We start from the raw sequence: 14,641 nt of genomic DNA on the forward strand, positions 1-14,641 counted from the left end.
TATGAAATAGTATACAACGTTTTTGTTTCAAACGTCTAGCTCAAACCAATGTTTATTTAAAAAAATTATTTAATAGTTCTTATTTTTCTTAGTCCTCCTGGCCACTACACATCGACCTAAGATTGTAGGCTGCATTGGAAAAGGTTTTGTTTGATATAGTTGTTTATTTGTCGAAATACAAAGGGACTTTTGTACTTTAGATGTATTTTGAACTTTGGATTTTACTTATATTTAAATAGATTTACGAAGGGATCTCTTCATATATGGCCATGCGAGTGTGTTATGAAGATACACTTCAATAAATCTGGGACCAAAGAGATGAGTTCTTGATGTGAGTAGCAGTCCAGTCTGCCACTATAAGACTGTTCGTTATTATTATTGTCAGGTTAGTGTCCCAGTTTCACTTTAACATTCATAAATAAATAAATAAGTCATTTTCACATTTTGAATGACGTGCTCCAGTGAAAGTCGCCCCTCCCAGCTGAAGGCGCTCCCTGGTGGTCTTGTCTGTGACTTCAGGAAAACACCCCCTCCCATACGGAAAATCATAAAGTGGGGGATCAAATGTAGGGCAGGAGGAATGAGAGGATGGTCTGAATCGAGAGATGTTTTCAACATAGCCGGCTGATGATTCATTTTGTGTGTGCTGCAGTTTGAGCTCGCGGATGCTGCGCGGGGACAGACTCGTACTGAGATGCTAATGACAGGCCAAACCTATCAAGCATCCTCCTGTATCGTGGATGGAGCCCGAAGCTAAATAGCTGAAAGACAATAAATCGGAAAAGAGCCAAAGGCCAGTTTGATCCAGTCTGTATAACGAGAACCGCACCAGCTGTGTGAGGAGGAGTGGCGGCAGCAGGGACATGTTCTGAGCGGAGAGCCGGCGAGCGGCTGGCGGGATGAAGGCGCCGAGGAGACCGAGGCAGACGCGCCTCCTCCCGCGGTTCTGCGTCTGTGGAGTCGGTCTGCTCGCAGCCGCCTGGATCTTTAACTTCAACGATGATACAGGTGCTTTTCAAGGAACAACACATCAAAATGTCGTGATTTCATCTACAGTAAACCTATCCGTGTGCTGTCCATGACCATACAATTCTTAAATTATTTAAATGTTAGGTTGCAATAATACAACCTTAAACGAGAGTTTAAAGCAGCACAGTAGGCACAAATAAATACAAGTTGGGTAAACTTACTGTATAGCTGCTACTCGTGGATTTATTTATGTCAATCCTTCTTTTTAGGCTCCAATGCATCTACTGTGGATCAGGATATCTCCCTGTCCAAGAAAGAGCTCTTGCAACAAGAAAAAGTCAACAATGAAAATTACAGTATTTCTAGATCCGGTGAGACATTGTGTGTGTGTGTGTGTGTGTGTGTGTGTGTGTGTGTGTGTGTGTGTAGGCGCGCGCGTCAATCTACCTCTCCCTCCACCTTATCCTTCATTTCTTCAAACTCTGCACATCTAGATGTTTAAACAGTTAGGCCTTTGTGGGGACCCAGTTGCTAGGAAACTGAATGCTGAATTTGTGGTTGGATAGCTTGTGCATCTGGAGCTGTTCAAAGTGCCTGTCATGACCTGCTGATTGGTAGCCTCTCATCATCAGTTCTCTCATCTCTTGTTTGTGTGCATGGATCTAATTGGCTGTTTTGAATTTTTAAGAGAGAATCAGAGACAGCGTCTTACAGTCTAGTGTGAGATGAAGAGATTCTGTATCCAATTACAGAGAATATATTGAGCTACAAATATCGCCTTGGGGGGGAAACAGTACAGATTAACTTCAAGGCCTCAAAGACATGTTCTTCCTTTTAACAAATTTCTATTTTCAAGAGCACTATATTGTTGTTGGTGATAAAAATATACTGTTTGATCCGTGTCTAAACAAAATCTTGTGACAGGTTGTCATAATATCACACACCATATTTGTGTCTCCCGACATGTGATGCATGGTAGCTGCTAACTAACTGCACAATGTTCCTCTGTGCAGGATCTCAGACACTTTAGTCACAGTTGTTTCCCTCACATGTTTGTTACCTTCATCTTCAATGAAGGTTCTATGAATCCTGACTCACAAATAAATCAGAAAGTCCCTTGAGAGGTTTCTTTATTGTTATTTTGAGCTGCCTCCTGATGAAAGCTTCTTTATGGCGCAGTGAGTTGTGGCATTAGTTTGAGCTTATTTGTGCAAGACGGTGCAGTCGAGCGAAACACTACCTTACAGGTTGAAAGAGGGTGGTTGCGATGCGTCGTCTAACTCAGCCAAATTTGATGCCTCTGAAGATTGACTTCATAGGAATCGCTGGCTTTATTGAAAGAGTTTGAGACGTGGATGCATACGGCATGAGTGACAGTGTGAAGTCACAAGATGAAACATTAAAAAAGGGCTGAAAACTCAATTATAATGCGACTCAACTGGTGTTGTCTGAAGGTTCTGGACCGGTTCTGCTCTGGTCCCAGTGCCGCAGTGACTCCAACTGATCACCTCACAGACTACACATCTAAGTTGTGTTTTTTGAATGGTAGACCAGAAATCAGTTCACAGGTCTCACTCAGTTAGTATATAACATACTTTAGAAAATGATATTGCAATGAAATTACAATTTATGCATAAGGATCAGCGTACCTTTAAGACAGTTCTCTCACCCTGAAACCAACAGTCTTTCAACTTGGGCCGGTGAAATAACAGTTCATTGAATATTTGCTTCTGCGGATCAACTAATCAATTCATCCGCTAACTGTTTCAGCTCTACAGTTCAGGAAGTTCCCCCATTTTACACATCATAAGGTCACTCTCTGTCCATCCCTTCTCCAGCTATCAGTGATTTTCCTGAAGACCTCTTCACTCTGAAGCAGAAGAGACAGGGAGCGGTAGTCCTTCATGTTCTCTGTGTGAGTATCGCCTCTTCCTAACAATTTGAAATGGACGCTTCATTTTGTTGCATTAAACTCACAAACAGAAATGCTTCTATAAGCCATATGGGCAATAATGTGTCTCCTTTTCACAGGCGATCTACATGTTTCATGCACTGGCAGTTGTGTGTGATGTTTACTTTGTGCCATCACTGGAAAAAGTATCAGAGGTATGAACTAAAGACATCTGATAAATAAATCAAATCCTGTAGGACATATAGTTTTTTTTTAACAAGAAAGAGAGTTAGATTTGTTTAGAGTCTGCAATTAGATTGTTGATGTTGATGTGCTTTTCAGGTGTTAACTGGGATTTTTACAAAGCATCTGTTTATCTGATTTCACCCAAACCTTTAAAGGATAAGGATGGAGTTATTTTTCTGACTGTCTATATTTTTCCCACAAGAAGACGTAAACAAACGCTGTATTAGTCCAGATATCAAAACTTATATCTCCCCCACTTGTGTCACCCAGCAACAAGCACATTTTTATTAATTGAAACATTACAAATATCTTATCTTATTTTTTTCTAAAGGCTCAACATTTTCTCCAGATAACTTTGCACTGTAGCTTTTTAGCATCATAATTACTCACACATGAGTACAAGTGTATGTGCTAGGGAAAATTGTTAATTGTGGATCAACAGCCTCATCCTTCCATCATTAAACGTGTCTTCCTCTGTCCTCCAGAACCTTCAGCTGAGTCAGGATGTTGCCGGGGCAACCTTTATGGCAGCCGGGAGCTCCGCCCCCGAGCTTTTCACCTCTCTTATTGGTCAGTAGGGTATTTGTCTAATCAATTACCCACTCTCATGGATTAGCCCAATGGTTGCCCCATTAGTGCTCCACTTACCTGCAATCATAGACATCTTCACCTGATCAGGGCTGAGGGGAGTCAGTTTCATCTCGGCACTGATTTCAAGCAAAAGTAGAAAAAGACAGCGAGAAGAGCACAGTCCATATTTTTGTTTGATGGTTTGCCAGCTCACCTGCAAGTTATATGGCCCACAAGTGTTTTTTTTCCCAACAAATCATTAGCGTTTCAGTAAATTCAATTCAATTGCAATCATAAATATGGACATAGATTTAAAAAAACACTTTGGGTAGAAAAGATCCAGGCATTGGCATCGAAAAGTTTAAAGTTTCCATGGTGAAATTTAGACAAAATAAGGACGTTGTTCACAGTGTTTGGAAACTTCGGCCCACATATAAAACATACAGTATACAGGAACCATTGTACACCATGCCGTGGTAATGTGATAAACTAGAACACTATAGGGATTATTCTGTACACTGCTACGTTTGTCAGAAGCCATATCATGCAGTTTAATCAAATTGAAGCAGATGTATTGTTGTGGTTTGTAGGAATAAAAACTTTGCTTCTAAATCCATTTGGCTAAAGGACATTTTCTCATATAATGCCCCTGAAATAATCTATTTTAGTCACAAATAAAAAATAGGCTGGCCTTTACATATATTAAAGTGACTTTAGGCAATATAAGAGCATAGGATAAAATATATTTGCCCAGCCCTCTTGGTTATAAACCAACAATTTTTCTGTCCAGAGGAGAGAGATATTATACCTTACTTTATACATATTTATGTATGGGAGAGAGATGCAATCTATCATTTCTAACAGATTGCCACATTACTTTAGTTTTTGCTGATGATTTATGGCTTGCTCTTTCCTGTTCTGTGTTTTTAGGGGTGTTTATCACAAAAGGAGACGTGGGTGTGGGAACTATTGTGGGATCAGCTGTCTTTAACATCCTGGTCATCATCGGCCTCTGTGGCATCTTCTCTGGACAGGTCCAGCTTAAGCTTAAATGAGAACTGATCTCACATTTTCTGTACTAATAAAACTCATTAAACATAAAAGCAAACAGATATATATATATATATATTTTTTTTTCACATGATGACATCACGTCACATTTTTGTTCTCACAACATTTGCTTTACTTTACTTTGTGTCTTCTCTTTCCAGACCATCTCTCTGAGCTGGTGGCCTTTGTTTCGTGACGCTGCCTTCTACATCCTGTCCATACTGGTGCTTATCCTGGTGAGAAACTTTCCATTTAATTACTCCAGAAACAACAGATGACGAGTATATATGGCAACCAGTAGAAAAAAATACTCACGTCATACAATATTATTGCTTGACGATAATGGACTTCCGAGGCCAATATTAAGTCATAGGCCTATCAGTCATTAATTACTAGTATTAGCACATGACATGTTTTCAATATTGTCCCTTAAATAGGTTTGGTTTTTAGAATTGTAACCAAGACGTGACAAGCTAATAGTAGTCAATATATTGGCCAGTATTATCAAATCAATCCTTTTCTTAGGTTCCTTTGATAAAACATGTACAAATATTTATTTTTTTGTGGTGTAATTGAAGTATATTTATATTGTTTTTTCAGGTGATCTATGATGAAAAAGTCATGTGGTAAGAGTGTAATTAACCTTGATTATAATTCAGAAGCCTATGTTGTTTAAGTGTCAGGTTTCAGGATAGCTGACTGTCATTGTGATGAATGTGGTATTAATGAATCGGTGTTGGTGTCTGTGTGCATGTTTTAAGGTGGGAGACCATCATCCTGATCTCTATGTACGGAATCTACATAATCATCATGAAGTGAGTGCCTTTTTTTCCCCCTCTCAAATTTCTATCCAGTTGGTATCAAGCCACCACACGCTCTACATCTTTGTGTGTGTGTGTTGTGTTTTTGTGTTTAGGTTCAACAGATCTCTGCGCAGCCTGACAGAGAGACACTGCAGCAGGGCAGGTCAGCCGTGGCTGAGCCGCCTGCGACGTACGACCGCTGTCGGAAACGTCGGAGACTGTGACAACGACATGGTGCCGCTGAAGCCAGGTGCAGCAGCTCGTGTTTGTGCTTGTGTACATCCAAAACATTAAAAACGTTTCCCTCAGTCTCTCTGTCAGAGCAGCGGTCAACAGACCCAGTGACACAGTGAAGTCTGCCTGTGGAATCAAACCCTGTGGAATTCCAACAGGCGGAAATAGAAGAGTGCATAAACGGACGAGATTTTTTCTCCACATTTTCTATCACTCGGTCTGTTTTGTCTTTCTGTTTTCTGCTGTCTTTCTTTTATCTTATTAAGCTATCCTCTCCTTTCCACTGATATCTCCTGCCAACCTCCATCCTACCTCCCTGCACCTTTCCCAGATTCATGTTCCGTGGCCGGCCAGGACTCAGGGGTGGTGATGGTGGATGAGCTGCTGAACCTGCACCCCCACCAGCTCTCCTTCTCAGAGGTAAGCCTCCGCCTTCTCATCACCCTACATTCCCCCCCCCCCCCCCCCCCCCCCCCCCCCCCCCCCCCCCCCCCCCCCCCCCCCCCCCCCCCCCCCCCCCCCCCCCCCCCCCCCCCCCCCCTCACCCACTTGCGAATGGCAGGATGCATGGTCATCACCGAGGTACACCGCACTCGCTCTAACCCTTCACATAACTTCAAATTCCCTGGTTTTTTAATTGGCTAGATTGGTGGGTATTTAAATATTTAAACTGCACTCACTCTTGTGTACTCTTGTACCTGAACTGGGTTGCACCAGATATTTGTAAATCTGCTCCTTTGTTAGTGTTGTGAAGTCCTCCATAAGTTCTTAGTATCTACTAGCTAGTTTTTTTATTGAATTGTGTTGCTATCATTAAAACATATGTAAGTCACTGTAACATCACAAGCTGTAACATTGCTGCGAAAAAAGTAGTTTTTTAATGCATGTGTTTCATGCAGAAATGTGTGTTTTAGAGTTAAGGTGGATTTATGGTTGTACGTAGGCTCCATGCAGAGTCTAAGACAAAGCATAGGTAAGTAGCCTACACTATTGTGAGGATTTACACTAAAGAGCAGGTATGTGTGCGTGTGGGGAGTGTGGGGTAGAGCAAGTGAGAGAGTTACAGGGATTAGCTTCGGAACGAGTACCAACACCGGCAGTGGAGATGAAGCCTTCTGATCACGGTTGGTAAGCTGTAGCAGGAAAAGTTAACCCTCTCCTTAATTACTTGATCTGAACTGAGAAGGAGAACCTTGAAAGTATTAGCGGGCAGATAGATTCAAATATTGATACCAACGTTGGTATTGATATTGATCAATACCAGTATAATGAGATTGATACTTTGGTTTTAGTTTGTCTACAGTTTGAGAGAGTTTACCTCCAGTATCAATTGTAAGATACTACTCACAGTGCAGTGTTCGTACAGGAGCTTTGGAGGTAGGACAAAAAAGATGAGGGGAATACATTTTGATGGAATATCAAACACACGTATCCACACCTTTTATTATCCCAGACACAAGCAGACAGTAACTTAATCTTCAAATCTGCTTCCTCACTCTCTCGGCTCTCCGGCATGTGTGCTTCGCATTTCCAGTGCCAAATTAAAGTGTGACTTCCACTGCTGCCCCTGCTCTGTACCGTGCCCCCAATCAATGCATGCCAAATCCCCCTCTGGTGAGGACATGCCTGGCTGCCTGTTCTCATAATGTTAGCTACAGTCAGATAAAGTAGTTTCTCATGTCATTTTCTTTTCTTCTTTTTTCCCTTCTTTCTTTTCTCCGACTTCACTCCCACCCCACCCACAGAGGCAGAGGCTGATTCGGGCCCGGGGTGGCCCAGAGGAAGGGGGTGCTTCGGGCGAGGAAGGTTTGGGTGCTAACGGGTCATGGGGGACAGAGAACGGGACGGTGGCCGAGGGAGACAAGCAGCCTCTGGAGGGAGAGAGGGAGAGGGGGAAAGAGACGGGGGGAGAGACAGGTGGGGTAGCACATCCTAAAGAGGAAGAGGAAGAGGAGGAAGAGCAGGAAGAAGGAGAGGACGAGAATATTCCTTTCAAACCCTTCACCCTGCCACGTGAGTGGTGAACACATTGTTATCCACACTGTGCATCTTTTCATGAGTCAAATATATAACCAGCTAGAAAATATCTCAGGTTCAAACTGACTGTAGCAAGCTTCCTCTGGTGTATTTTCATAATTTCCTCAGATGGTTGGTGTGTGCGTCTGAAATGGCTGCTCTCTTGGCCCGTGAGCTTCCTACTTTACTTCTCCATCCCCGACTGTAACCTGCCGCGGTGGGAGCGCTGGTACCTGCTCACCTTCCTGTCCTCCACCCTCTGGATAGCCCTATTCTCGTACCTCATGGTCTGGATGGTACGAAACGCACCAATACACTTGTGCGTGCACTGTGCGCACACAAACATGCACACACACATAACTACATAACAGCCTCTTCCCTCTGTGTTTCTGTCTAGGTTACCATAATCAGCTACACACTTGGTATCCCAGAAGTCATCATGGGCATTACTTTTCTGGCAGCCGGCACCAGTGTCCCTGACTGCATGGCCAGCCTCATCGTTGCCCGACAAGGTAGGTGTGTGTGTGTGTGTGTGTCTGTTTTACATTGTTGAATCATTTAAACCACTTAGCATTTTTTGCACATTTTGGTATGTTACAAAACTAAATCAGGTTTATTCTAAACAAAAAAATGAAAAACTCAAGCCGTTAGACTGGATGTCTGATGTCATTTGAATGCCTTCCAACTACTATATTACATCATTTCATTGTGTGTATGTCAAATGTTGCAGGGATGGGCGACATGGCTGTTTCCAACTCCATAGGCAGTAATATCTTTGATGTGCTTCTGGGCCTCGGCTTCCCTTGGGCGCTGAGGACTCTCATTGTCAGTTACGGATCAGTGGTAACACCAACTGTTTTCTCTACCTGATATCATGTACAGCTGGCTTGACCCATGATCCTAAAAACATAGCGATGTCTCATTGGTTATCTCATCTCTCTCCCCCTTGTCACCTCTGGTTTATCCACCTGAAAAATACTTTTAAAATACTGTAGGTAGAAGGGAGAATAAGAAGGTAGTATCGCTAAAGCCAAATAGAGAACGCAGCGGTTCACACAAAGCACATATAAACACACACAAAACACACCTTGTTGGGTTATGAGTGAAAGCAGAGCTTCATCCTCTCTGTTTCTGTGTGTGCTTGCGTGTGTGTGTCTATGTGTGCGTGCGGGCCTGTGTGCGTGCGGGCCTGTGTATGTTAGACTTGTGCGTCAATATGAGATGCTTAGGGGAAAAGCTGCGTTGGCTACCACCTGCACACTGTTATTGGCTTGGGGTTACACACTCACGTGGGGCCCAAAGGCTCTTTGTTGACGCCCATAAACGTCATGCACACCAAAAGATAAGAAGAAAAGAGAAAATACAGACAGAGGGCAGGGTCTCTGCAGATACAGATATCATCACACACTTCTAGTGTGTCATAGGTGATAATTGAGAGGGATCATTTGTTTAGTCTATACCATGTTTCGTTAGGATAACACCTTCCTATTACGCCTTTGAAGGGGCTGTGCTCAATATTTATATAAAAAAAACCGTGGTCTGGGATTGCCTCCACACGGCTCTTACAACTCGTCAAATACTGGCGCTTTTGCATCCCATACGTATGGCACTTACACTTGCACTGACATGAATAAGCAGAGAACCGAGAAGCTCGGATTAGAACACACAGAGGGAGTGTGACTTCCTTCTCTGCCCAGGACGCCATACTCCGCTTTATCTTTACATAGCAAATAGAAATAAAAAGTCTGAATATTGTTCCGCATTTCAAAGAAGAAATAAAGTCTTTATACTTGAATGTAGAAATAAATTGCTGTATTTAAGTATAGTACAACACCATGAATGAACTTTGTAAGACATGGCATTTATCATTGTGTGGTTTTAATATGTTAAGGCTTTGTCATCTGTGGCTTTCAGGTGACAATTAACAGCAGAGGCCTGGTGTACTCAGTGATTCTTCTGTTGGCCTCAGTCATACTCACTGTGAGTTCTAGCTGCTCATTATTGTTCAAATTCCGTTCATATTGTTATTTCTGAGATTGTAACATGAGTCTTCACCAACATCAGCTGCCTGTTCTTCTTTACCAACGATTTTCCTCTTATCTTTTTCCTGTCAATGCAGAGACAGAGGCAACAGAGACAAATGGAGCCCTTGTCTCGGTTTTCAGACTCAGGAAATGATATGTAGGGCAGTGCGACAGGAAATTAAGCTCTCTCTTTCCATCCATCCCTCCTCAGGTCCTGTGTGTCCATCTGAACTGCTGGAGGTTGGACCGCAGACTGGGACTCTGTCTCATACTGCTCTACGCCATCTTCCTCCTATGCTCCATCGGCTTTGAGAGTTTGTAGAGGACATTCACACTCCCTGTACATGTGCACGCAGAGTCATGGTCCGACATGTTTTCCACATTCAGTGCTGCCGTTATTCATTAAATATACAGTCAGATGAATTTTCACTTTAAGAGTGGCTGTACACGTTTAAGCAGCGTTACTTCAACACCGGCTGCCTGAACGCTACATTGTTTACCTTTGATAAACGAGTATTTTACATAGTTTTGTACCGAGCACCTCCAGCCCAGAGTTTGTGAAATCTGACCAAACTAATTTATAAAGTATTGAATTTGTATTCTGAAACAAAGAATATTGTCTATATAAGGAATCCTAAAGTTGGTTAATTTACCTATTAATTGTTAATGACTGCCACGAGTAACATCGATGACCAGATGATTACACTTGTAAGATTATATAGTTGCTTTTCATTGTGTGAAGTTATTATATGTGAATTTTTTTGTTGAGTTTTCATCACACCTTTGTATCTGTAGTTGTAAACAGCAAAGCATGGCTGATCATCACGCTGCAGTTAATTGCACTGAGCCACTGTTGTCTTGGCCTTGTACATAACGTAACCCCCCCCCCCCCCCCCCCCCCCCCCCCCCCCTCTTTCCTCCAAGCTTCTCAGCACAGAGGTGGTGTTTTTGTGCTGGAACAAGGTGACTGTATGCTACACGGTGTTTTTGAATGTCTGTGTTTGGAGAGAGACGTTGCGTGTGTGTTGAGTTCAATAAAATGTTTTGTTCTGTGAGGTTTTTCTTTTGTCATTTGTACATTTCTTCACTTTTGCTTCAAATAACTGTAATACATATAGCAAGAATTAGAGCAACACATTTAAAAAGTCAACTGTGTACTATACAATGGTAGGGCTGGGCCATATATCAATATATGAGGCTAGATATTGTCTCAAGTTTTGGATATAGTATTATCCTGATATGACACAAGAGTTGTCTTTTCCTGGATTTAAAGGCTGCATTCCAGTAGAGTGATGTAATATTTTGAACACACCAGACTGTTCTAGCTGTTTCTTTGCCTTTACCCACATAGTTATTATATCAATACAACTGATGATTATTTATCAAAAATGTAATTGTGTGTATATTTTTTGAAAGCACCAATTGTCAACCTTACAATATTGCCACATATTGACATTGAGGTATTTGGTATAAAATTTTGAGATATTTAAATTGACATACTATACCACTATGACTTTTATTTACTTAATATGACATACTATACTACGACATTAAACTATGCTATGATATTTTTATGACATACTTTTTTCAATATACCGTATTATGACTATTTTAGATGATGATATATTATGACTGTTCTGACTTAGTGTTTTTGACATGTGCATAACTTTTTTTTACTTTTTTCCCCAAGACTATAGTATGACTTTTGTTGACGTACTATAGTATGATCTTTTATACTTTTTTTTTACATGGAATACTATGACCGTTTTGGACATACAAAACTACCAAATTTTTTTCTAAACTGTATGACTTTTTGGTGACTTTTTTGACATTCTATACTATTACTTTTTTTTTACTTTTTTCAAACACAACCTACTGTGATTTAAAAAAACAAAACTGTTTTCAACATAATCTGCTATGACTTTTTTACTTTTTTTGACATGTTATAATATGACTTTTTGCAACATACTATACAATTATTTTTTTTTACTTTATTCGACATACAATACTAACACTTTTTTATTACTTTTTTGACATACTATGCTATGTCTTTTTTTCTGCTTTTTTTCAAAATTCTCTACTTTGACTTTTTGACATCCTACACGATCCCTTTTTTTGACAATTTTTGACAGACTGTACCGTGACTTTTTTGGGTCTTTTTTGGACATTCTTTAAAATAATTTCTTTTTACTTTACATTACTACGATTCTTTTTCCGACATACTTTACTATGACTTTTATTTTAAACTTTTTTTGACATACTACACTAGGACGTTATTTACTTTTTTCAACATACTATACCATGACTTTTTCCAATATAATATACTATTATTTTTTATCGATATACAACACTAATACTTTTTGCTCACTTTCTTATTACATACTAAAATTTGACACACAATATTATGACTTTATTGTTTATGTTTTTGACATACTATACTATGATTCTTTTTTCAACGGACAATACTATGATTGTGTTTTTTTTAAACCTTTTACAACACACTAGACAATGACTTTTTTCTTTTTATCGATATACTATACTATTACTTTTTGCAAATAATACACTATCAGTTCTTATTACTTTTTTAAATTCTGTAACATGAATTTTTTTCATCATACTATTGTATTACTTTTTATCGACATACTACGCTATTATTTTGTATGACTTTTTACGACATACTATACTATGACTTTTTTTACTGACTTTCTTACCACATATTATATTAACTTTAATTTACTTTTTTCGACATGCTGTGGTTCTTTTTTTGACATACTACCCTAGGACTTTTGTCTACTTTTTTCAACACACTTTGCTATTACAATTTTAAAACATTTTTAAACATACTTCTGGAAAATAACTTTTTGCAAAACAACATACTATACCATGATGTTTTTTGGTTTCTCCAACGTGCTAAACTACGACTTTTTTCCCAACATTCTATACTGTTAATTTTTTGACATACAATACTATGACTTTTTTAGATATGCTATAGTATGAGTTTTTCTACTTTTTCGACATACTGTACTATGACTTTATTTTACTTTTTCGACATACTATACTATGATTCTTTTTTCAACCGACAACATAATGACTTTTTTCTTTTTCTTTTTTTGACATAATATACTATGAGTTTTTTTGATGTTCTATACTATAACTTTTTACTGACTTTCTTCCCACATACTTTATTATGACTTCATTTTACTTTTTATGACATGCTATACTATGATTCTTTTTTTGACAGATAATACTGTGACTTTTTTACTTTTTACGACATACAGTATCATGACTTTTTCTCTACTTTTTCAATACACTATACTGTGATATTTTTTTGACATGCCATATATACTATACTATGACTCTTTTTTTGACAGACAATACTATTGGTTGTTTTTGTTCTTTTTATCGACATACTACACTGTTACTATTTCATTACTTTTTTCAACATACTACACTAAGACTTTTTTCTACTTTTTTTTATCACTAACTACACCATGAATTGTTATTTTTTTTTATTTTTTTGACATACTATAAAACAATTTCTTTCTACTTTTTACAACATACTGTAATATGGTTTTTGTGACATACAATACTCTGGCTTTTTTTTGCTTTTTATGACATATTTACTATGATTTTTTTTCTAATTCTATACTATGATTTTTTTACTGGCTTTTTAACACATACTACACTATTTCTTTTTAAACATACTATACTATGACTTTTTTCTACTTTTTTTGACAGAAACACTTAAACACTTACGTTTAAAAAAAAAATACTTCTAGAACATAACTTTTTGCTAAACAATATACTATACGTTTTTTTACTTTTTTTGACATACTATACCATGATGTTTTTTGCTTTCTCCAAGATGCTAAACTACGACTTTATTCCCAACATTATATACTGTTACTTTTTTGACATACAATACTATGACTTTTTTCGACATACTATAGTATGAGTTTTTCAAATTTTTCGACATACTATGCTATGACTTTATTTTACTTTTTCGACAAACTATACTATGATTCTTTTTTCAACAAACAACACAATTACTTTTTTTTTTACTTTTTTTGACATACTATACCATTACTTTTTTTGACTTTTTCAACACACTATATCGTGTTTTTTTTAAACATACTACTATGATATGACTTTTTGCAAAATAATGTACTATGAGTTCTTTTACTTTTTTATATAGTATACTATGACTTTTTTCTACATACTATACAATGACTTTTTTATTACTTTTTTCGACATGCTATACTATGACTTTTATTCTACTTTTTTGACGTACTCTACTTTGACTTTTGAACATACTATTGTATGACATTTTCTACTTTTTTCACCATACTACACTATGACTTTTTTTAAACTTTAATTTGACATGCTAAACTATGACCCTTTTTTTGACACACTACACTATTACTTTTTAACGACATACTACACTGTTACAGTTTTACTACTTTTTTCAACATACTACACTAAGACTTTTTTCTATATAATGACTAACTAAATACATACTATGCTGTGACTTTTTAAACATTTTTTTCAACGTACTATAGTATGACTTTTTTCAACATACTATATACTTACTACTACATACTATACGATTACTTTTTTTCAGTTTTTTCAACATACTATTCTATTCTTTTTGATCAACTTTTTCCGACATACTTTAGTAGGACTTTATTCAACGTTTTGTACTAGGACTTTTATTTACATTTTTCGACATACTATACTACGACTTTTTTTGACTTTTTTTAAAAAGGTTTTACTAAGACTTTTTTTTTAAACTTTTTTGAACATACTACACTAACACTTTTTTCTACTTTTTACCACTT

General features: G+C 38.3%; 1 protein-coding gene across 1 annotated transcript; it reads left to right on the forward strand.

Moving 5' to 3' along the window:
- The first annotated feature begins 472 nt into the window (after positions 1–472).
- Positions 473–10,858, forward strand: LOC117951496 (sodium/potassium/calcium exchanger 3-like). Its single transcript, XM_034883213.1, has 17 exons — positions 473–1,008; positions 1,239–1,340; positions 2,808–2,884; positions 3,001–3,075; positions 3,592–3,676; positions 4,607–4,710; positions 4,888–4,962; positions 5,327–5,352; positions 5,488–5,541; positions 5,643–5,779; positions 6,095–6,183; positions 7,509–7,776; positions 7,909–8,075; positions 8,177–8,291; positions 8,510–8,622; positions 9,694–9,759; positions 10,015–10,858. The coding sequence occupies exons 1-17, from the start codon at positions 900–902 to the stop codon at positions 10,123–10,125; spliced, it is 1,773 nt and encodes a 590-aa protein (XP_034739104.1). The 5' UTR covers positions 473–899; the 3' UTR covers positions 10,126–10,858.
- Positions 10,859–14,641: the final 3,783 nt, after the last annotated feature.

Source organism: Etheostoma cragini, chromosome 10 (assembly GCF_013103735.1).
Source record: "Etheostoma cragini isolate CJK2018 chromosome 10, CSU_Ecrag_1.0, whole genome shotgun sequence".
Taxonomy (NCBI): domain Eukaryota; kingdom Metazoa; phylum Chordata; class Actinopteri; order Perciformes; family Percidae; genus Etheostoma; species Etheostoma cragini.